The sequence below is a fragment of the Bison bison genome, unplaced genomic scaffold, assembly GCF_000754665.1.
Source record: "Bison bison bison isolate TAMUID 2011002044 unplaced genomic scaffold, Bison_UMD1.0 scf7180017864056, whole genome shotgun sequence".
NCBI lineage: Eukaryota > Metazoa > Chordata > Mammalia > Artiodactyla > Bovidae > Bison > Bison bison.
In genome coordinates, this window is record NW_011494628.1 from 3,009,582 (window position 1) to 3,034,961 (window position 25,380).

The 25,380-nt window shown below is 40.5% G+C and overlaps 1 protein-coding gene across 1 annotated transcript in view; it reads left to right on the forward strand.

The window, feature by feature from the left end:
* Positions 1–1,252: 1,252 nt before the first annotated feature.
* The window catches only part of KL (klotho), a 188,513-nt gene continuing 164,385 nt past the window's right edge, over positions 1,253–25,380 (forward strand). The window contains exon 1 of the mRNA XM_010835942.1: positions 1,253–1,360. Within this exon, the coding sequence (XP_010834244.1) occupies positions 1,253–1,360 (108 nt within the window). The remainder of the gene's footprint in view (positions 1,361–25,380) is intronic.

Below are 25,380 nucleotides of genomic sequence, written 5' to 3' on the forward strand. Positions count from 1 at the left end.
CTGTGCTTTTGATTTGCATTTCCCTGATTATTAGTGATGTTGAACAACTTTTCACGTAACTATTTGTCTTTTGTATGAAAGAAAAGACTTGTCAGGAAAAATGTCTATTCAGATCCTCTCCCCATTTTTAAATTGTGCTTTTTTTTTTTTTTTTTTGCTATTGAGTTGTATGAGATCTTTATACATTTTGGATGTGAATCCTTTATCGTGTATTCATTCTATATGATTTGCAAATACTTTCTCCCATAGATAGCCTTCTCATTTATTTATTTTTGATAATTTTTTTCTGCTGTGCAGAAACTTTTTAGTTTGATGTAGTCTTATTTATTTTTGCTTTTGTTGCTGTGCTTTCGGTGTCATGTCCAAGAAATTTCTGCTGAGTTCAACACCAAGGAGCTTTTCCCTACTCTTTATTCTAGGAGTTTTATAGTTTGGTCTTTACGGTAGAAGTCTTTGATCCATTTTGAGTTTATTTTTGTGAGTGGTGTAAGCTAGAGGTCAAGACAATATTCTTCCCTAGAACCTTTAGGGAGAGAACAGCCCTGTTGACACCTTGACTTTGGACTTGTAGCTTCCAGGACTGAGAGATATTAAAAATCTGTTTTTTTTTTTTTTTTAATTCTGTTGTTTTAAGCCACTCATTTTGTGTCCTTTTTATGGCATCCCACAGAAACGAGATCACTTGGCTTAGTTCTAAATCTGAATCGTAGATCATTTCATGATCTTCATATGCTAGTCCATTCATCTCTGCCCTTTTCCCAAGTACAAAGGAGAGCCTCCTGCTCCTGGAGTTTGGCGTACTGTACTATACTGTACTTTGCCCCTGGTCCTTTGCTCCACGAAGTCTCCTTCCCTAGCATGCCCATGTCCACCAAACAAACTCCTGCTTTTATCATTTTGGATAGCTTTAGCCTATTGTCTCGCACTCTTCCCCATCTTTCACAGAGTTAGATGTGTTCTTCTCACGAGCTCATATACCTCAGGATACATCTGCCCTGGAACATGTGTAATATTGGATTGGATAGTGATTGTTCACTGGCAGTTTTTCCCCCCACTAGACATTGAGCTCTTTAAGGACAGGGACAACCAGATCTTTTTATCTTTTGTATTCAGAGTAGTGTCTGAAAGATAGGTGCTCAGTGCTTTCGGAGCAAAGATCCTTTGATACCAGGTCACTGGATCATATTTTTGAGACATTGCATTCTAGAATAAGTGACATTTTACACTAAGCTTAGAGGCAGGGAGTGTCAAAATGTGGGATGCCCAGAGTGAAGGCACTGGCAACCCTTGTCTCTGCGCCAACCCTGAAAGAGTGAAGGGAATCAGTGGCTCCCTGATTGAATGCCCCACTGCTTCCAAGGTACTTCTGGATTCCAGAACGTGCTCTGTGCCAGAAGCTCAGGACTGGCCATGCATTACATTATGCAAAGTGTGAGACAGCATTTATACTTTATGGACTGTCCCTGGAGAAAATGGATTTTCCATCCTAGACTCCAATCTGATATTTCCAGGATGGAAGAGAAAAGAATGAACGCCCGGTTGCCAAGAGTTCATTTTAACCCAGAGCAGCAGCTTAGTGACGAGTTCAAGTTCACATGCAGATAGTTTGAATCCAACTGGAAACTGAATATGAATAAAAGAGGTATAAGTATGGGACTTCCCTGGTGGTTCAGTGGTGAGGAATCTGCCTTCTGATGCAGGAGACATGGGTTTAATCCTTGGTTGGGGAATTAAGGGGTTTCCCTGGTGCCATCCCTGAGCCATCCCTGGTGGCTCAGATGGTAAAGAATCTGCCTATAATGCAGGAGATGCTGGTTCAATCCCTGGGTCAGGAAGATCCCTTGGAGAAGGGAATGGCTACCCACTCCAGTATTCTTGCCTGGAGAATTCCATGAACAGAAGAACCTGGCAGGATGCAGTACCTGGGGTCTCAAAGAGTTGGACACAACTGAGCAACTAACACTTCCACTTTGTGTTTCACTGGAGAGCCAAGATCCCTCAGTTACAGGGAGCCCACAAACCTCAACTAGAGAGAAGCCCCCTGCACTGCACCAAAAGATCCCACATGCTGCAACTAAGACCCAATGCAGCCCCAAAATAAAATAAATAGAGGAAGTTAAAAAAAAGAAAGAGAGAGGTGTAAGTTTTGGCATCTTTTGCCTTGAATTTGTAATGCCTTCCCAAGTGTTCTCCATGTTACTAACTTCTCTCCTCTTTAGTCAGTTTTCTGTGCTTCTGTTGCTGTTTTAATCATGCCACTCTCTGCCCCCAAATCACTGAAAACTCCTCATTTCACACTGGACAAAGTCCAAACTCCGCATAGTGTCCAAATATTTCCTTTCTTCAGCTTCTCCCTAGTTTCCAGGCTCACAGCTGGCTCCCCACTCTTTTCTCCTGTTCTTGGGAAAGGACTTCCACTTAAGCTCAGCTCTTGACTTGCTGGTTATTTCTCCAGGTTTCTTTCTCTTTGGGAAGCCTTTTGGTTTCTTGACTAAAGCCATTGCTTCCTTTTTAGGATGTTCATAGAATTTTGTTGTTATAGCCCACTCTACCTCAATACTGATTTCTTTAATGAGAATTTCATCAAGTGTAACTGGAAATGGGGAATAATTTCAGTATAACACAGACATTGTGATGTTTCCTTGTGATTTTTTTCAACATGCTAATTTTTCTAGAAATCAAGGTCATGCTTTCTTGTAGAGAGCACACCTTGGCAATATATGAAGACTTAATGGAAACAGCTAAAAATCTACAGATGAGCCTTGCTTTAGTGCAAATATTGGCTGGAGGAGTGAATGGCCTCAAGCACCACTATCCTTTCCACCATTTGCTGTTTGATGAAGTTGTGCATGTGGGTGAAACTCAAAAGACATTTTTAAAATATATTTATTTACTTATTTTTGTTCATTTATTTGGCTGTGTCAGGTTTTAGTTGCACCATGCAGGATCTTTCAGTACAGTGCATGGACTCCAATTGTGCGCAGGCTCAGTAGTTGCAATGCTCAGGCCCCGTTGCTCCACAGCCTGTGGAATCTCAGTTCCCTGACCACAGATTGAACCTGTGTCCCCTGCATTGCAAGACAGATGCTTAACAACCAGACCACCAGTGAAGTCCCCAATCTGCAAAGACATTTATACCCATGTTAAAATGGGTTGGGGGCTTCCCTAGTAGTCCAGTGGCTAAGACTCTGCACTCCCAACTTGGGGGGGCCTGTGTTCAATTCCTTGTTGGGGAACTGACTGGATCCCACATATTGCAACTAGAGATCCTGAATGTGGCAATGAAGATCGAAGATCTCAAGTACTACAGCTAAGATCAGGCACAGCCAAAATAAATAAATACAAGCAAACAAACAAAAAACCCCCAACCAACCAAGCAACCAAACAAAAAAACTTAATACATTGGTAAAGAAGATCACACTCTAAGTCAGATGTTTGATTCTGATAAAATGATTTCTATTCAAAGCAAATGGCTGAGTGAGTCCAAAAAGGTAGAAATAGTAACACCAACTTCCCTGGATGACCTCCAGATTAAATGAGACAATATATGAGAAAGTACCTAACCTAGGACTTTGTACTTAATCACTCAGTTTCCAGTCACCTACTGACCTCACCCAGTTAAGTTTTCGCTTGAGATATTAGCCTTTTTGTAATTTCTACTTGGCTTTTTAAAGTGGTTTCCAGTCAGACAGCCAGGGTAAATGTGGGGCTCACCTTATGTGGTATTTCCTTTCTCTCAAGGATTACAGTCCTGCTTTACCTCTGTCCAGTTCTTGTAAGTAACTGTTTTGTGTATTTTAAGCAGTTTTATAGTTGTTCATGGTAGGAAGGAAAGTCCAGTGCCAATTACTCTGTTGTGGTCAGAAACAAAAGTCTCCTCTTTTGCATGTACTTAACTTTTAAAATATTTACAGTCATGTGAAATAGACATTATTTTACGTACTTTAAGCGTGAGGAAATTGATTCTGATAAATCACAAATAATATGACCTAGATCACATAACTAATAAGTGGTAGAGTTGTGATTTGAACCCAGATCTTTTTGGTGGTCAAAGTCATGCTTTAACCCCTATATCAGATTTCTAAAAGGGCTTTGGTTAAGAAATTATGTTTATAGGTTCTTTTAGACATTGTGAAGATCTATCTTTATTTTTCGTGCTTAGTTTCTTATGAAGTTTTATTTATATTATTGGCATTTTTAAAAGGAACAGTTTAATAAAGGATCAGGTATAAGTTATTTCATAGGATAAACAATTTTCTGTGGGCCAGGATCATACAACTTCCATGGAGGGAACCTCCAGAGCATTTCTGGCTGATAGATGAACTGTTGAAGTGAGGATGACAGCTGGAGTCCAAAGAATCCAGAATTGAGAGATAACGAGCAGGAAGCAAGTGAAGGTGGGAGCCCTGAAAGTAAACAGACAAAGACAGATGGGACTGGGTGGTCAGAGGAAGACCAGGAGTCTGCTGAGGGAACCGAACGAGAATTCTGCAAGAGCTGGTGAAGCTATGGTCGCTCTAATGAAGCTACAGCAGTAGGTCCAACAGAATCCAAAGTTGAGTGTCCCTGAGAAGGGCCTTAGGTTAGCATCTTTGCACCAAAAGCACCACTACTCCCTCGTGGTGCTGAGACTCCTGTCTGCATCCCCAAATTTAAACCATCTCAAGACTGAATTCATTGTCTCTTCTATGTTACATATAGTGTGCACCCATGGTTTTCAATCCTGGCAGCACATTAGAATAATATAAAGAGCTTTTGAAGGTCTTTAAACATGAACCCTACCCCAGACAGATTAAATCTCTGGGAGTGTAGTCCAGATATTAGTTGCATACTGGAAGACACCTCAATAGAAATTATTTAATCTTAAGAACATGGAGAAAATGGACTTCAAAAAAGACAGTCTCAATGCCCCACATGATGATATTGATTGTTATGATATGCATATCTAACACACATGTAACTGGAGCCCCAGAAGTAGAAAAGAGAGAGATTGGAAGAAAAAATATTTGAAAAAACAATGACTGAAGAGTTCTCAAATCTAGTGAAAAAAATCTGTAGATCCAAGAAGCTCAGTAGAACTGAATCAGGATAAATACATAGAAAACAATCACACTTAAGTACATTAAAGTAAAAAAGCTGAAACCAAAGAGAAAATCTTAAGGTCATCCAGAGAAAATGCATTTCATATAAAGAACGACAGTAAGAAGACTGAGTATCTTCTCCTCAAAAACAATGGAGGCCAGAAGACAGTGCAACTACTGTCTTTAAAGTTCTGGGGAAGACACCACAATAGCAGCTATCAACACAGAATTATATGTCCAAAGAAAACAGCCTTAACTGTCTGTGAAATAAAAATATTTTCAGAGAAACAAAAGCTAAAAGTCATCAGCAGAAGACCTGCAAAAGAAATGTTAAAGGAAACTTTTTCAAACTGAAGTAAAGTGGCTCCAAATAGGAATTGGGAGCTGGAAAATGCAATGTAGAACCCTCAAAGAAGGGGCTCTCTGAGGTGGTCCAGTGGTTAGTGCCTCATGCTTCCATGGCAGGAGACTTGGCTCCAATCTCTGGTCAGGGAACTAAGATCCCACATGCTGCACGGCCAAAAAAAAAGGAAAAGAAATTTCAAATTTTTCTTTGAAAAAGAAATTAGGTAGGTAAATATAAAAGACTTTTTAAAATGTTTTTTAAAAATATTTTTAAATTTCAATTTATTTAAAAGACAACTCAGAGTTTAAAACAAAATATGACATTGTGTTTTGGGGTTTATAACACATGTAGAAGTAAAAACATATGACAACAGTAGCACAAAGAACAGATCTTTAAAGAGATCTTCCTCCCAGTTGTAAGCTTGTAAGATTTATACATTTACCTGAAGTGGTAAAATTTTGCGCCAAAGAATTGATGCTTTTGAACTGTGGTGTTGGAGAAGACTCTTGAGAGTCCCTTGGACTGCAAGGAGATCCAACCAGTCCATTCTGAAGGAGATCAGCCCTGGGATTTCTTTGGAAGGAATGATGCTAAAGCCGAAACTCCAGTACTTTGGGCACCTCATGTGAAGAGTTAACTCATTGGAAAAGACTCTGATGCTGGGAGGGATTAGGGGCAGGAGGAGAAGGGGATGACAGAGGATGAGATGGCTGGATGGCATCACTGACTCGATGGACATGAGTCTGGGTGAACTCCGGGAGTTGGTGATGGACAGGGAGGCCTGGCGTGCTTCGATTCATGGGGTTGCAAAGAGTCGGACACGACTGAGCGACTGATCTGAACTGAATTGAAACTGAACTAAGTTAAGAATAACTATTGTAATCTCAAGAGTGATTACTTAAAAAAGTACATATAAAAAGCCAGTAGTTAAAATTAAATACTAAAAATATGCAACAAACCTAACGACAGTAAAGAGCATCAGAGGAACAAGAAACAGACAGCAAAAATAGGAAACAAATAGCAAGGTGGTGGGCTTAAAACCAGTATTATTAGTAATTGCATGAAATGTTGATAGCTAATTATTTCAATTAAAAGAAGATATTGTCAGGCTATTTGAAAAATAAGATTAAACCAAACATTGTGTGTACAAGATGCACTTTAAATATAAAGATATAGATTGAATGTAAAGGGATGGAAAAAGATAGCATAAAAATAATAATCATAAAAATAATAATCATAAAAATAATTATCATAAAAATGGCCATATTAAAGTCAGACAGTGGTTTGAAGGTAAGGAGTATTATCAAAGATGAAAAGAGTCATTTCATAATTATAAAGGTCAATTTATAATAAATACATAGGTTTATGAATCTATTAAGAGAACTTCAAAATCCATGAGGCAAAAACTAAAGGGTAAAACAGACATTATATTCAGAGAGAGAGGACACAAATTACTGAATTCAGAAATATTAGGAATCAAAGAGGAAATATTTTCTCAGATCCTACAGACATTAGAACAATATAGAGGGCATATTATGAGATTCTTTATGCAAATAAATATAGCAACTTGTAAAGAACTGAGCAAATTTCATGAGAAACATGTGGAATTTATCAAAACTGACACAACAATGTAGAAAATCTGAATGGCCCTATATTTATTAAAGAAATTAATACTCCAGTTCCAGATGGTTTCACTTGTGAATGATATCATACATTTAAGAGATATAATCAATCTTACTCAAATTCCCCTAAAAAATAGAGAAGGGAGTATACCTCAACTTGTTTTATGAGGCCAAAATAGTACTGTTACCAAAAGCTGACCAATAAATGGCAAGCAAAGAAAATGACAAACCGATTCCCTCATGAACACAGATGTAAAAATCCTTGACAAAGCATCAGCTAATTTGAATATAATAAAAGAATTATAGATCATAGCCAGGTAGAATCAATTAAAAGAATGTAAAATTGTTTTAACATTTGAATGTCAATCAAATGTTAATATAAAAGAACATACCACATTACCATCTGGATAAATGCAGAAAAGGTATTTGATAAAATTTAACCCCCGTTCCTGATAAATATTCTCAGAACATTGGAAGTGGAAGGTACCATCTTCACTCTAATAAAGTTCATCCGTAACAAACTCGGCTAACGTTATACTTAACGGTGAAAGACTGAATACTTTCCTCCTACAATTCTGAACAAAGCAAAGGTGTTTCTTTTCATCGGTTCCAACAATGACTATACACACGATTTTTGCTGGGTTACATTTACAATGGCTTTAGCAATGGTAGTATGGATAACTCCTGTCTAAATTGCTTTCAATTCTAGTTTTACTTTTTTTGGCTGTGCTACACTGCATGCAGGATCTTAGTTTCCCAATCAAGGATTGAACCTGCTCTCCCTGCAGTGGAAGCTCCAAGTCTTAGCCACTGGACCACCAAGGGACCTGTGGAAGGAAATGGCAACCCACTGCAGCACTTTTGCCTGCGAAATCGCATGGGCAGAGGAGCCTGGTGGGCTACAGTCCATGGGGTCCCAAAGAGTCAGACACGACTGAGTGACTAAGTACACAGCACCACCAAGGGAAGTCAAGTCTAATTTTCTAAAAATTATAGACCATTTAAAAATATATGAATACATCAAATAATTCACGACAAACTAAATTGCTAATGATAAAGGCATAGTAACTGTAATTCATAATTATAAATAATAATAATAATGATTTAAAAAACCCCAGCAACTGGAAACTCTAACCAACTGACAACAATGCTTACCGTATTCTAGTAGCAGAGGGTGCTTCCAGAAAATTGTGGAAATTACAAATCTCTACCCTTGTGCTTTTTTTTTTTCTTTTTGCTAAAGATTGTGTGGCTGCCGGACTTACTAGGAGAATAATGAATAAGTGGCTTCAGTAAATTCCAGTTAATTCAGTAATTCCATGTTAATTTTGGTTTAATGAACTCTAATTTTGGTTTCTACCCATAAATCTTTTAGTTATTACTACTGAGTAGTGTTAAAAGAGTGGTTGAGTGCCAGTTGGAGGGACCTATAAGAATGGAGGATAGTTCAAATTAGTTTAAGACTCACTTTTGTTTGTTTGTTTTGTTTTTGTTTAATTGCTAAGTCATGTCTGACTCTTTTCGACCCCATGGACTGTAGCCTGCCAAGCTCCTCTGTCCATGGAATTCTCCAAGCAAGAATACTGGAGTGGGTTGCTCATTTGGTAGCCCTAAGGGACTCACTGGAGAAAATATTGCTCTGGGAAAGGAGAGGAGACGGGGTGGAGAGGTGCTGTATCAGAATATCCAAGGGGAAATATGTAATTTGAAAACAATGATATATAATTTCTTTTGAATTTAAAATAATATGTTAAAGAAGTGCATGAAATTGTTTTTATGCAAACACAGAATGTATTAAAAGCTATCAAAGCACTGAGCATAAATGAAATTTGTGTAAGAGGAGTGGTGTATTCTTTCCCAAATTTATTTACTTAACTGAATCTGGTTGAAATAGAATGTATGCTCTTGGTTGAGTCTCTTGTCTCAGGTCCATAACCTGTATGTTGTCACCCTGCTTATTTAACTTATATGCAGAGTACATCATGCAAAATGCTGGGCTGGATGAAGCACAAATTGGAATCAAGATTGCCAGGAGAAATATCAATAACCTCAGATATGCAGATGACACCACCCTTATGGCAGAAAGTGAAGAGGAACTAAAAAGCCTCTTGATGAAAGTGAAAGAGGAGAGTGAACAAGCTGGCTTAAAACTCAGCATTCAAAAAGCTAAGACCATGGCATCCAGTCCCATCACTTTATGGCAAATAAATGGCAAAATAATGGTAACAGTGATTTTTTTCAGACTTTATTTTTGGGGGCTCCAAAATCACTGCAGATGGTGACTGCAGCCATGAAATTAAAAGACACTTGCTCCTTGGAAGAAAAGCTATGACCAACCCAGACAGCATTTTAAAAGCCGAGACATTACTTTGCCGACAAAGGTCCATCTAGTCAAAGCTATGGTTTTTCCAGTAGTCGTGTATGGATGTGAGAGTTGGACTATAAAGAAAGCTGAGCGCCGAAGAATTGATGCTTTTGAACTGGGGTGTTGGAGAAGACTCTTGAGAGTCCCTTGGACTGCAAGGAGATCCAACCAGTCAATCCAAAGGAAATCAGTCCTGAATATTCATTGGAAGGACTGATGCTAAAGCTGAAACTCCAGTCCTTTGGCCATCTGATGTGAAGAACTGACTCATTGGAAAAGACCCTGATGCTGGGAAAGACTGAAGGCAGGAGGAGAAGGGGACCACAGAGGATGAGATGGTTGGATGGTATCACTAACTCAATGGACATGACTTTGAGTAGACTCTGGGAATTGGTGATGGACAGGGAGGCCTAGCAGGCTGCAGTCCATGGGGTTGCAAAGAGTGGGACATGACTGAATGACTGAACTGAGCTGAACTGAACTTTGGCCACACTGGCATTTTTATTGCTCTTCAAACACCAAGACATGCTCCTGTCTTATCTTGGGGCCTTTGCACTGGCTGCTCTCTCGGCCTGGAATGCCCTTCACTTAAGTTTCATCAAGGTTCACTTCCTCATTTAACCTCTCTTTGTCCAAAAACTCGTTTTCATAATGAACTCTACCATGATCATCTTATTTAATGTGCAAACTGCCCTGCACTCCTTTCCCTTAACTATGGAATGCCCCTATCTTGCTGTTTTTTTTTTTCCTTTTTAATAGCATTTTCTTTCTTTCTCTCTCTCTCCCTTTCATTCTTTTTTAAGGTTTAACAAACATTTAATAAGCATCTATGTAGTCAGGTGCCTGTGGTTAGGCACCATGAAGGGCAAATGTGTTTAAGACTAGCTCTTGAAGAACTGTAATATAAGTGGAGGAAGAGGCTATCAAACAAATAATTAGTAGCTGCAATATAATATCTTAGCTTGCTTGGGCTACTATAAGAAGGTTCTATAGACTGGATGGCTTAAACAACAGACATTTATTTCTGACAGTTCTGGAGACAGAGAAGTCCAAGATCAAGGTGCTGGCAGATTCAGGTACTGGTGAGAATCTGCTTATTGGATTTTAGACAGAGAGATACACCTTCTATCCTGTGCTCATGTGACCTCTCCCTAAGCACTTATCTTTTTACCATAAACTCTAAAATAAATAATTACTTGTTTGTGTTATTTATTGAGACATGAACCTGTAGAGTGAGGTTTTGAAACTCAGGTCTGTAATAATATTTGGAACGTCTGTTTCCTCTCTGTTTTATACAAGGAAGATAATTTTGAACATTGTAGACCTTTTGGATTGAGCGTAACTAATGTTCCTCCATATTTAATTCGAACTGTTCAAAAAAAACACAAATTAAATAAAACTTCTCAAGACTTCTTCTGTTAGTGTTGCTTATAGACAGCTCTGGTCCAGTTGGCATTAGGGTTGCAGATTTGTTTGCTTTTTCACTTCTCCTGGTCCCAGTGGAGGGTGCTGTGGTACACCACCCAGATGTCCTCTTCAGTGTAGAGACACTCATTTTCTCAGCTGCTTGGAGTATTAGCTGCAGATAGCTCTCTGGGTCTTGCCTTTAGCCTAAGGGAACCATCTCACCCAGAGGTATACCTCTCTCTAAGCATCCTACATTCACTGACAGGATGAAATGCGGTGCAAAATCATCCTCGGCTCATCTGAGGACAGTCCTGAAGGGCCAGAGCTAAGACCTTCATTGCATCTCCATGATAATTCAGTTTCTCTCTCTGCCTAATCTGATTTTTTCTGAAACTCCCTTTCAGTTGTTCTTACAACATTCTCCAACAAAAAACATCTCCATCTCATAGTTCGTTTCCTAAGGAACTCAATCTAAGATATTTAGGACCAGAAGTAGGATTTTGGAACTGGGTTTCTTATTGGATGACTGGCAACGAGGAGCCCATCACTGGTAGATGAGGAGTTTGGAGAGTTTTTGGCAGGCTGTAGCAGGACAATTGGAGAAGGCAATGGCACCCCACTCCAGTACTCTTGCCTGGAAAATCCCATGGGTGGAGGAGCCTGGTAGGCTGCAGTCCATGGGGTCACTAAGAGTCAGACATGACTGAGCGACTTCACTTTCACTTTTCACTTTCATGCATTGGAGAAAGAAATGGCAACCCACTCCAGTGTTCTTGCCTGGAGAATCCCAGGGACGGGGGAGCCTGGTGGGCTGCCGTCTATGGGGTCGCACAGAGTCGGACACGACTGAAGTGACTTAGCAGCAGCAGGAGCAGCAGCAGGACAATTAAACTTGTTAACCTTTCACTTATGAATTAGAATAGGATACTGCAATACCACTGATAGAAGAGAGTGCACTGGTGGGAGCAACAATGATAACAATGAGAGAATAAAATTCTGAGTAATAGAGTCTAGGTGGCACAGCGTTCTTTATGAGTAACAGAGTTGAATGGATGCCTTGGGACATGACGTGTTGAGAGCCATGGAGATGAGTAATGAAACATGTCTGAAGGGCAAGATAGATGCTTTGACAAGAATATTGTTCAAATAAAGCAAGTAAAAGAGATCAAGGATAGATTATCAGGAGGCTGAAGGCATCTCAGTAAAAAGTCAGGTCCTTGCCCTGTTTCTTCATCTAATCTGGTTTTTAAGCTCAGGGCCCACTGGCTGAAGGAGAAGGAAGGTTCCTGGGAGGAGGAATCCTGCAACCCTACAGCAAGTCCATACGGTAATGAGTCTCCTAGTCCTTTTCCAAAGCAACCTCCAGCAATTTGCTTGGGTAATTTTACTCTGGGGAGAGGAAAATAACCAGACATTTCAAATACTGTTGGGCACAGAGTTCTGTAATCACTGATGGTGTGACTAAAGCATTGTTATGGCCCCCTTGGTAGAATTGAGGCATGTGCATGCATGCTGAGTCACTTCAGTCGTGTCTAACTCTTTGTGACTCCATGGACTGTAGCCTACTAGGCTCCTCTTTCCATGGGATTCTCCAGGCAAGAATACTGGAGTGAGTTGCAATTTCCTTCTCCATGAGATCTTCTTGACCCAGGGATAGAACCCGAAACTCTTACATCTTCTGCATCGGCAGGTGGGTTCTTTACCATTAGCACCACTGCTGAGATATAGAAGCCAGATAATAAATGGAGTCCTGGTCAGACTCTGTTTCACCATGGTTCCACTGGCCTGAAGACCTACTTTGCAATTATTTCCCAGATTCCTGAACACATATTTGAACTGGACATACTTGGTAGTTGGAAGAATTCCCATATCTGAGCCTAGGAATATGCAGCAAGAGCTTAATATAGTGGAGAAGCTCAGTGGAAACCTCTGAATCTGCATCCTTGCCCCAAAGGTGGTAAAACACAAATCATATTGTATCCTGGGGATAGCAGTATAGATGAGTGTCATGCCCCTTGCAGGTTTCTGCAGCTGCATTGTTGGTGTTTGGGTTTTCATCTAACCTCTCTTGAGAACATCTCCTTCAGCTTCTGATTCTCATGCCCAAATTCCCTGATAGCCCTGGTCAAACGAAAACATTCACATCCTCCCAAGAGTAAACAGGAGGTTTCCTGCATAAAGGTATCTCAAGTCAGTCTTAAAACTTAAAATGAAAAAAGTCTCTCTAAAGGAAAATACATGTGTAGGGTGAAAAGTATATTTTATATATAGACAGTATTTTTCATGATGACACAGAGGATTTCATTCCTAAGACCACAACAGTGTCTCAAAAGTCTCTTTCTCCAATTACGATCTTCCTCTACTTATGATCAAGTTCAATTCAGTTCAGTTGCTCAGTCATGGCCGACTCTTTGGAACCCCATGAACTGCAGCACGCCAGGCCTCCCTGTCCATCACCAACTCCCGGAGTTCACCCAAACTCATGTCCATCGAGTCGGTGATGCCATCCAGCCATCTCATCCTCTGTCGTCCCCTTCTCCTCCTGCCCCCAATCCTTCCCAGCATCAGAGTCTTTTCCAATGAGTCAACTCTTTGCATGAGGTGGCCAAAGTATTGGAGTTTCAGCTTTAGCATCAGTCCTTCCAATGAACACCCAGGGCTGATCTCCTTTAGAATGGATTGGTTAGATCTCCTTGCAGTCTAAGAGACTCTCAAGAGTCTTCTCCAACACCACAGTACAAAAGCATCAATTCTTCAGTGCTCAGCTTTGTTCACAGTCCAACTCTCACATCCATACATGACCACTGGAAAAACCATAACCTTGACTAGACAAAACTTTGTTGGCAAAGTAATGTCTCTGCTTTTGAATATGCTATCTAGGTTGGTCATAACTTTCCTTCCAAGGAGTAAGCATCTTTTAATTTCATGGCTGCAGTCACCATCTGCAGTGATTTTGGAGCCCAAAAAAATAAAGTCTGACACTGTTTCCACTGTTTCCCCATCTATTTCCCATGAAGTGATGGGACCGGATGCCATGATCTTTGTTTTCTGAATGTTGAGCTTTAAACCAACTTTTTCAGTCTCCATCTTCACTTTCATCAAGAGGCTTTTTAGTTCCTCTTCACTTTCTGCCATAAGGGTGGTGTCATCTGCATATCTGAGGTTACTGATATTTCTCCCGGCAATCTTGATTCCAGCTTGTGCTTCATCCAGCCCAGCATTTTGCATGATGTACTCTGCATATAAGTTAAATAAGAAGGGGGACAATATACAGCTTTGACATACTCCTTTTCCTATTTGGAACCAGTCTGTTGGTCCATGTCCAGTTCTAACTGTTGCTTCCTGACCTGCATACAGGTTTCTCAAGAGGCAGATCAGGTGGTCTGGTATTCCCATCTCTTTCAGAATTTTCCCCAGTTTATTATAATCCACATAGTCAAAGGCTTTGGCATAGTCAATAAAGCACAAATAGATGTTTTTCTGGAACTCTCTTCCTTTTTTCATGATCCAGCGGATGTTGGCAATTTGATCTCTGGTTCCTCTGCCTTTTCTAAAACCAGCTTGAACATCTGGAAGTTCACGGTTCACATATTGCTGAAGCCTGGCTTGGAGAATTTTGAGCATTACTTTATAGGCGTGTGAGATGAGTGCAATTGTGCGGTAGTTTGAGCATTCTTTGGCATTGCCTTTCTTTGGAATCGGAATGAAAACTGACCTTTTCCAGTCCTGTGGCCACTGCTGAGTTTTCCAAATTTGCTGGCATATTGAGTTCAGCACTTTCACAGCATCATCTTCCAGAATTTGAAATAGCTCACCTGGAATTCCATCACCTCCACTAGCTTTGTTCATAGTGATGCTTTCTAAGGCCCACTTGCCTTCACATTCCAGGATGTCTGGCTCTAGGTGAGTGATCGCACCATCGTGATTATCTTGGTCGTGAAGCTCTTTTTTTGTACAGTTCCTCTGTGTATTCTTGCCACCTCTTCTTAATAGCTTCTGCTTCTGTTAGGTCCATACCATTTCTGTACTTTATCGAGTCCATCTTTTAAGTTATGTCCCAATAAATCCATCCTAAGTTGAAAATATCATAAGGCAAAAATGCATTTAATACCCCTAATCTACTGAACATCACAGCTTAGCCCAGCCTATCTTCAGCATGCTCAGAACATTTACTTTAGTCTACAGTTAGGCAAAACTATCTAACACAAAGTCTATTTTATAGTAAAGTGTTGAATATCCCACACCATTTATTGAACACTGTGCTGAACATGAAAAACAGAACAGCTGTGTGAGTCTAGCATGGTTTTAAGTGTGTTGGCTGTTTCCCCTTGTGGTCTTGTGGCTGGTTGGGATTTGTGGCTCACTGCCACTGCCCAGCATCATGAGAGATGATGGGATAGTATATTGTTAGCTGGGAAAAGATCCAAATTCAAAATTCAACGAGTGGTTTCTACTGAATAAGTATCATTTTCCCACGTTGAAAAATCATTAAGTCGAACCATTGGAGGTCAGGGAGCACGTGAAAAGTTTCAGCTTTATATTTACCTACTCAAATGGCCTATTTGAGTGGTTTTTCTAGAACAAAGGGTCTTCTGAAGGTACATTCAAGCTGTTATCTCTTTACAAACCAAATTACTTTGAAGTGGCAATACTTTTCTTTCAGCACCACTTTCACCTCACACAGACTTCTTACATTCCTATTATGTTTTCAGAATCTTAGGGTCATGTTTTAAGGGACCAGTGCTATCTGCAAGAGAACAGGTCTCAAGCAAGTGGCCTCAGAATGGAATATCTCTCCTTTAGCATAGGCAAGAGAATGTCCTGTAGCCTCCTGGACGGACCTGAACATGAGTGCTGACCACTCCAGAGCCATAGTTTGGGTCTTTCACCATGTTTGTGCCAGTTCGAGGTCAGCTTATAAACTCAGGGTCATGTTAGCCTCCTGTCTCAGGCTAATGACAAGCAGTCTTTCTGGCTGAAAGTAGAAGACTGTTTCTGATGCCTCTTAGAAAAGAGGTTGGGATTTTTGAGGATATCGGGGACCTCTCCAAGAGGGTCCTGAGGAGGCCAGCTCTGGATAGCTGTGGCCAACCACCCAGACAGGAAAGTGACCATCATAAACTCTCATTTTGAAGAGGCTGGATTGTGTGAAGACAGCTGGGCAAAAGCCCACTCTTCAATGTGAGTTTTAAAGCCTTCAGGAGTCCCTCTCCCACTCCAGACTCTGCTAATAGAGGGGGAAACTTGGGAAAGCTGACTCATCCTGGTTAGCTCGGCTTTGCTCTGCCTCCCACTCACTCATAAATTGCTGCACAGACTGTGCTGGATAAATTGACATTAAAAGTTATTAAAGGAACAAATCGACAGTTTAGAAGATGTGCATTCATGGCAGGCATCTGCAGAACTCTGGGAGAGCTGGGGCAGGGCAGAGTGATGTGGTGAGTCATAGAGCTGGGGCCTCACAGCTCTGAAAGCTGGAAGAAATCCCAGTGCTCACAGAGGCCCAGCATGTCCCCTTAAGGAGACCACCTGAAGGAAACCCAGAGGTGACTCAGTATAGCCTTGTCTGTGGTCCTGGGTCTCACTGTGGGTTTATGTGATTATTTGGGTTTTACACAGATGTTTGCTTATTTATATCTTTTAAAAAATAATATTGCTCTTATTTTGGGCAGCCCAGTGGTAATTAATCTTGGTAGGGGTGGGATCCGTCCTGTCTATATGTGGGCATATAGATGTCTAGCTTCCTGTCTGCTCTGGTTCCAAGGGTCCCACACGTCCAGGAGGGGCACTTGCTTCACTTTCTCTTGGGTCACATCCAGCCTGGTGCTTCTCAGCATTCATCTGTTTAACTCTCTTGTTCCCACCTAAGTGTATGGTTTGCTTTTCTTCCCAGATAGGGAACTCCTGCTGTAGGTGAATATTTGGCCTTCCCCACTGTTTTGGGGAATAGGAACTTCCCAGGTGACTTGGTGGTAAAGAATCTGCCTGTCAATGCAGAGGGGACAGGTTTGATCCCTGGGTCAGGAAGATCCCCTGGAGGAGGAAATGGCAATCAACTCCAACATTCTTGCATGTAAAATCCCATGGACAGAGGAACCTGGTAGACTACAGCCCATGGGGTCACAAAGAGTCGGACACACACTGCAGGGAATGAACACATGCACTCCCCAAAGATATATTTTTAAAACCTCATTTTTTAAATTTATTATCTTTGGCTGTGCTGAGTCTTTGTTGATGCACTGGGGCTGCTCTCTAGTTGCAGTATGCAGGCTTCTCATAGCAGTGGCTTCTCTTGTTCTGGAGCATGGGCTCTAGAGCGTGGGCTCAGTGGCTGTGGCACACAGGCTTAGTTCCTCCATAGGATATGGAATCTTCCCAGACTAGGAATTGAACCCATGTCCCCTGTATTGACGGGCAGATTCTTAACCACTGGATCATCAGGGAAGTCCTCCCCAAAAACATTTTGAATGAGTGACTATGAAGCTGTTTCAAGGGCTGACAACTGGAGGAAGACATTGACTGTTACTCATAATTTGCTGTATGGTGGGAGCAAGATACATGTTAGCATTTAAAAGTCAGCTGATACATGCCTATGACTCAGGTGGTAGGTTGACTCAGGTGGTAGTGCCCAGGTCTTGTAGAAGGCTTCCTTGGGCATTTTTCCAAATAACAGTGGTTGCCAGAGAAATGACCTCTGATAGTATCCATTAACATTTAATTACACATTTGCTGTATGCCAGACAATGTTCCACGGGCTCTGTGTGCATTAGCTTATTTAATCTCTATAACAAGAGTTTGAGCTAAGTTCTCTTATGATTTTACACATGAGGAAACTAAGGCACATAATAGATATTATGTACCTTGCCCAAGATCACACAGCTAGCAAGTTATGGAACTGGGATTTAAACTCGGACATTCTGGCTCCAAATGGCAACCCACTCCAGTATTCTTGCCTGAAGAATCCCACGGGCAGAGGAGCCTGGTGGACTGCAGTCCATGGGGTTGCAAAGAGTTGGGCATGACTGAGCGACTAACACTACTGGTTCCAAGAACTGTGCTGTTTAGCAGGACACTGCAGTGCCTCTCAGGAAGGTTTAAACACATGACACCCCACCCCTTCCTCTTACCTATCCACCAAAACTTTAAGTCCCCTTTGAAATAAGTGGCTTACATATAATGACTAGGTCTATGAGACATCCAGCAAATCTTTTCCATCTTTCTTCCCAAGCTCCTTTTTGGCTCTCAGACTTGGTAGAAGACATCCACAGTGAATAAAACTTCTGTCTAGGATTTTGAAAGCAATACTGAGCACTGGAACTGATGACAGTAATTTGGAGTCCACCGAGTTTATTCTGGAGAAATCAAGATAGGGACTGGTTGGAAATGACTTGTGATATGTATGAAAAATCCTAGGAATTATTTTGGTTTGCAGCACTCGTATTAGGTAATGTTCAGGGTGAGCCCTCCCAAGTTTTTCCCACTATGTTTCAAATGTCAGTTTGTATTTTTATGTTCTATTCCCCCAAGAGCTCTGAAGGATGTTTATTGTTTATGGGTTTAAAAGAGTATCTGCCTCTCCTACTGTGAAACCTCTGGATGATTTGAATATTAACCTTTGGTTTACCTGTACCACCGCTGGCTGCTTAAAGTGAGAAAGGGGACCACCTGGATCCAGATCTGGTAACCCGGGAAACTGCTAATCGCGTTGGGACTCAATTTCCTCACCTGTAAGGTGAAGGGAATGAATGAGATGACCTCCAAGGTCCATCCATGGTTCTGAGTACTTTTAGACATGTTTCTGGAAGGCTAAGCTCTCTACACATTTTTCTTACAAGTGTATCAAAACTTTTTATCTTTGGCACTGGGTTCTGGCATAACACCATCTTCAGACAAGCCTTCCAATCTTGGAAAATAGCATTCAGAAAAAGAAGTGATTTAAATTTTCACTCTAGACAAGTTAAAAAAAATTTTTTTTTCCTAGTCTTACAAGTCATTTTCTTATTACTCCTTTCTGTAATTATTAAGTAGGCAGGGTGCCCAGGAATCAAGTAACTTTTAACTTTAGAGGACTATCCTATAGCTTCATCACATTTCCTGGAACTGCCAATTAGCTTGATTAGATTCAGGTTAATTTTTAAATTCTTAGCAACAGTACTTTTGCTACAGTATTGCACCATCAGTTCAGTTCAGTTCAGTTCAGTCCCTCTGTTGTGTCCGACTCTTTGCGACCCCATGAATCGCAGCACAGCAGTACACATATACCATTTGCCTGTCTTACTTTCAGGGTTCATACAGTAGATAGAGGGTTTCCCAGGTGGCTCAGTGAAAAAGAATCCGGCTGCCAGTGCAGGAGACTTGGGTTCAATCCCTAGGTCAGGAAGATCCCCTGGAGAAGGAAATGGCAACCTACCCCAGTATTCTTGCCTGGGAAATCCCGTTGACAGAGGAGCCTGATGGGCTACAGTTCATGGGGTTGCAAAGAGTCAGACACAACTTAGCGACTAAACAACAATGTTGATGGAAGAGTTCAGATGGTCGCTGTCAGTGCTTTCCATATAAAGTTCCCCATTGACAGGGTGATGAGAGTAGTTTTCCTTGGTCAATCTCATTTTATGGTTGTTCTGCTTGTGTGATGACAAGTTTATTGTTTGTTCTAGATTTTTAATTTCTAAACAAACTGTTGTTATTAGCAATTGCATTAAAACAAGCTGAGGTGGTCTTCGTAGACCTCTACTACATATATCTAGCTTCTACCATACTCTTATGTAAAAGTTTGTGATGCAGTGAACACAATTCTTACATGAAAATGTGGTTAATCTGAAAAGTGATGAGAAAAAACCAATTTCCTGATGCAATCTAAGTAGCAGTTTCCTTTCAAGGACAGCATGCAGGATGTTTGTTGATAAAACGTTTACTCAAGATATGGCAGGCTGGGGACAGATGACCCTGTCCAGTTTCAGATGGTAGTGGGAGATGTATTCAGTGTTGCTGCCCTCATCAGGCACTTGGTTTGCTGGACAGTTGCACAGTGGCCTGTACTGTGGTCTGCAAGATGTGTGAAGCCATACTTACACTCAAGATGTGTGCAGTCAGTCACTGGGAAATATAGGAAATTATGTGATAGGTACACATAAATGTGTGTGGGAAGTAGAGGCTATCTTGCCATGGATAATGCAGGCAGTAGTCTGAATGAGCTTGCATTATCTCTTATTGTATTGTTGAATGACTACAACTATTAATTAAAATTAATTAATTTGGCTGTGCCAGGTTGCAGCACACCAGACCTTCTACCTTCACTGTGGCATGTGAGTTCCTTTAGATTCAGCATGTGGGATCTTTAGTTTTGATATTCAAACTCTTAGTTGTTGTATGTGGGATCTAGTTCTCTTACCAGGGATTGAATCCAGCCCCTCTGCTTTGGGAGCAAGGAGTCTTAGCTACTGAACTACCAGGGAAGTCCCTTAGTTTGTTTTTGATTCACTTGCCTGCTGGCAAAAATCTAAAAAACCGGCAGTCCACGTTTAATGGGAAATTAAGTAATAATTGTCTACTTAAGAAAGTTGATGATGAATATATAACTTTACCCAAAATATTTGTCAATATTTACCATCCACTCTGGGACCCATAGTGTTATTATCAACCGCATGAAAACCAGAAGATACAAATTTCACGAAGAAACATCACATCTGCTTCAAAAGCTAGTGGTTATTTTAAGAAGCCCTTGCCTGGAGAAAACCATAATTTGAAAGGATACATGCACCCCAATGTTTGTTGCAGCACTATTTACAACATCAAGGACATGGAAGTGACCTAAATGTCCATCAACAGAGGAATGGATTTTATATATATATATATAAGGTGGGCATCCCAGGTGGCTCAGTGGTAAAGAATATGCCTGCCAATGCAGGAGACACATTAATCTTAATCTTAATGATTAATCTTAATCTCTGAGTCATGAAAATCCCCTGGAGAAGGAAATGGCAACGCACTCCAGTATTCTTGGCTGGTAAATCCCACGGACAGAGGAGCCTGGCAGGCTGCAGTCCATGGGGTTGCAAAGAGTTGGACACAACTTATCGACTAAACAGTGACAACAACAAATATATAAAAGATAACTAGCAAGAACCTATTGTATAGCACAGGGAATTCTATTTAGTGCTCTGTAGTGACCTATATACCCACTCCAGTACTCTTGCCTGGAGAATCCCATGGACAGAGGAGCCTGGTAGGCTGCAGTCCATGGGGTCGCTAAGAGTCGGACATGACTGAGCGACTTCACTTTCACTTTTCATTTTCACACATTGGAGAAGGAAATGGCAACCCACTCCAGTGTTCTTGCCTGGAGAATCCCAGGAATGGGGGAGCCTGGTGGGCTGCTGTCTATGGCACTGCACAGAGTCGGACACAACTGAAGTGACTTAGCAGCAGCAGTGACCTATATGGGAATGGAGTCTAGAAAAGAGTGGCTGTATGTATATGAATGGCTGACTCACTTTGCTGTGTAGCAGGAGCTAACACAACATTGTAAATCACCTAAACTCTAATAAACAATTGATTAAAAAAAGAAGACCACTGAAGATGATGAGCTAACATCAGCAGCTGTAGGTGGTGCTTCTACACATCACTCTGCCAATCAGGACTTATCATTTAGATCAAATAACTATTATTCTAAATGAATTTTGCTCATTTTCAATTTCAAATTTTCTTCTTTATTTATGGATAGTGAAATAATAGCTGTTGATATCTTCGGCCAGTATTGGAGGAAATTCATAAACAGTTAAGTAAAGATGGATTCATATTAATGGCATGAGAGTCCTCAAACAAGTCACTTCCAATAGTGTGTGTGTTTTTTCATCTGCTCCATGGTATTAAAATGAAGCTTTTAGAAGTTCATTCTGTTGAAGGGAACATGATTGTTAATGCTATTATAAATTCAGATGTATGTTTAACATTAGAGAAAAATGCTTTATTTTTATGGTGTTAATGACAAATACAAATTGTGGTGGGGCCAAGTAATGTAAGAACAATGCTTTTAGTAAATTAAGATGCTTATGGAGCATAAACATATTTGTGATTGATTGTGATGCACATATATTTTATAATTTCATCCAAATAAGCTATAATATCTTACTAATCAAAACAGAAGATTTAGTTGTCAAAATTTACAAATATTTATACATTATCAGAGTTGTTGTAATTGAGTGACAAAATTTTTGTGGTAAAGTATTTTTGTGTGTGTGTTCATCAAAAAATGATGCATTTGATGAATATGAAACAATATTTTAGATGATCAAACATGCTTTCTCTCTCGGCTGCCAGCTATAAGCCATAGTTCATGTTTGCTCGAACCTTTGAAAACCAACCTGTGTGTTGTACAATGGTATTGAACTTTCTGCAAAAGATTCTGATAAATTTTGTTTGTATTTTGTTCGAAATAAAGTTGAAAGTTTTAAATTACTGTATTCAAAGGTTATGAAATACCAAAAACTTCAGCTTTTGAAAGCTTTTGGTAAAATTTAATTACTGAGGTAGAAAAAAGCTTGTGAATAGGAAGGCATTAAAAATTATCTCTATAAAAGGCAAGAGAAAAACAGAACAGATGAAACAATGAGATCGAAAACTATATTTAAAATTTAATTTTGAATTACTGTAATTGCATCTTGGAATATATTGAACTGTGGGAAGAATCTCTTGATGGAACCTTTACTTTAATTAAACATTTATGTTCGGTTTTAGAATGGAATGATTTTAGAAGGTCTTTGATTTTGCAGCGTCTTCATTTGGTGAAACCTTGAACATAATCATAAATAGAGACCATGTATTTAAGGAGGTTTTTCTTGTAGAAATATTTGTTAAAAATAGAGGCAAAAGATGATTCTTTTCAAAATACTTGAGCTAAAATATTTATATGCTTCAAGGTAAAGAATATTAGAGGATGAATTAAGCATTCTGCATGTCTGAGAAAGAGAGGCTAGCAGAAATGCTGAGAGGGAAGGCAAAGCCATACCCTGCTGCTGCTGCTAAGTCACGTCAGTTGTGTCTGACTGTGCGACCCCATAGACAGCAGCCCACCAGGCTCCCCCGTCCCTGGGATTCTCCAGGCAAGAACACTGGAGTGGGTTGCCATTGCCTTCTCCAATGCATGAAAGTGAAAAGTGAAAGTGAAGTCCGACTCTTAGTGACCCCATAGACTGCAGCCTACCAGGCTCCTCTGCCCATGGGGTTTTCCAGGCAAGAGTACTGGAGTGGGTCGCCAGTACCTTCTCCGATCCATACCCTGAATTGGAGTCTATTCACATGAGGACTGATATTATCCCTTCCATGGTGCTGACTGCTGCCTTCAGGTAATGATGCCATTTTGGCCTCTCAGCTTTGACCTCTGTTTCTGACAGCTCAGGTACTGAGGAGTGGTGGCAGCCAGGTTAGATTTATTGAAGACAAAACTATGTTGTGTAACCTCTTTGGATCAAGCCCTAGGGTGGCTGACTGACATGCAAAGAATGGGTTATCTTTTTTACCTGATTATTGAGAACCTTCTCTATCATGAACGTCTCTGGCAGACATGGACCTGGGCCATTAACATCTTCATGCTCTGTAATTATTCTGAAAGATCCACCCACGTATCTTAACCTAAGACTTCCCTGTCACCAGTTTTGCAAGTCTCCGAGCAAGCAGCCAATCATCAGGCGTGGCTTATGAATAATTATAGATTTACATCCTAGGCCATTTCTCCTTCCACACAAAGTAGATGACCAGATGTGTCACTTGAAGTTTTGCCCACCAGGATTATTTAATTTATCACTGCTTTCCAGGGCCATCTCTGAGCGTGGTGTGGTGGTGTAGGCTCCACTCTTGCTGGTCCCAGCATATCACATCAATTCATCTGTAGACAAGGCATGTGCTTTACCTTCTTCTGATAATTGGACATGATGGACTCACCCTGAGGCCATGGGGGTGTGGGAGGTGGTGAAGCCGGGAAGTCAGAGCCAGCTGTTGGTATAGTTTGCTTGAACTTTCTGAACCTGCTTAGTTCTGGTTTCATATATATTAATACCACTTTCAGTTAAGAATGGAAAGTTGCCACACATGTCCAATTTGATGGTTTGGTGGATTTAATTCTTGATGGATAATTAAAACATGATGGACACAGCATATGACTGACAATTGAGTTGCACAGTCAACTTGGTATCCCTTGTGTGTGCTAAGTCTCTTCGGTCATGTCCAACTCTTTGTGACCCCATGGACTGTAGCCCACCAGGCTCCTCTGTCCATGGGGATTCTCCAGGCAAGAATACTGGAGTGGGTTGCCATGCCTTCCTCCAGGGGATTTTCCCGATCCAGGGATCAAACCCAAGTCTCCCACATTACAGGCTGACTCTACTGTCTGAGTTACCAAGGAAGCCCTTGGTGAGTGTAAATCCTCTACCAGATGGTAGTAGCCAGCCATAGGCTGCTTTAATAGTGAAAAGTAGTTGTCAGCTGAGGAGGGCTTGCCAGCTATTCTAATGGAGCTCCACTGACACTTTCCATACTGTTGGTTAAAGCTGCAGAACAACTTGCACCACAACCTGAAAATGCTGCTTGTGCTTATTTTTTAAATAACGTTTCTTCCCTTTAAAAAAATTATTAAAATAGAGTTGACTTACAATGCTTCAGATGTATAGAAAAGTGATTCAGGCATAGTGCTGCTATGAACATTGGGATGCATTTATCTTTTCAAATTAGAGTTTTCATCTTTCTTAGATATATGCCTGGGAGTGGGATTGCTTGATCATATGGTAAGTCTATTGTTACTTTTTAAAGAAAACTTCATAGTGCCTGCACCAATTTCCATTCCCAACAGAAGTGTGGGAGGGTTCCCTTTTCTCCACACCCTCTCCAGCACTTTTATATGTAGACGTATTAATAATGGCCATTCTGACTGGTGTGAGGTGATATCTCATTGTAGTTTTGATTTGCATTACTCTAATAGTTAGCGATGTTGAGCATTTTTCATGTGCCTGTTGGCCATCTGTGTGTCTTCTTTGGAGAAATATCTGTTTAGGTCTTCTACCCACTTTTTGATTTGGTTGTTTGTTTTGATATTAAGCTGTATGAGTTGTTTGTATATTTTGGAAATTAAGCCCTTGTCGGTCACATCATTTGCAAATATTTTCTCCCACTCTGTAGGTTGTCTTTTCATTTTGTTTATGGTTTCCTTTGTTGTGAAAAAGCTTTTAAGTTTAACTAGGTCTCAATTGTTTATTTTTTACTTTTGTTTTCATTACTCTAGGAGACAGATCCAAAAAGATGTTGCTGTGATTTATGTAAAAGAGTGTTCTATGTTTTCCTCTAGGAGTTTCATAGTATCTGGTCTTACATTTATAGGTCTTTAGTCTATTTTGAGCTTTTTTTGTGTGTGTATGGTATTAGAGAATGTTCTAAACTCCATTCTTTTACATTCAGCTGTCCAGTTTTCTTAGCACCACTTATTGAAGAAAGTGGTTTTTTTCCTGCATTGTGTATTCTTGCCTGCTTTGTGCTAGAATAGTTGACTGTAAGTGCATGGGTTTATTTCTG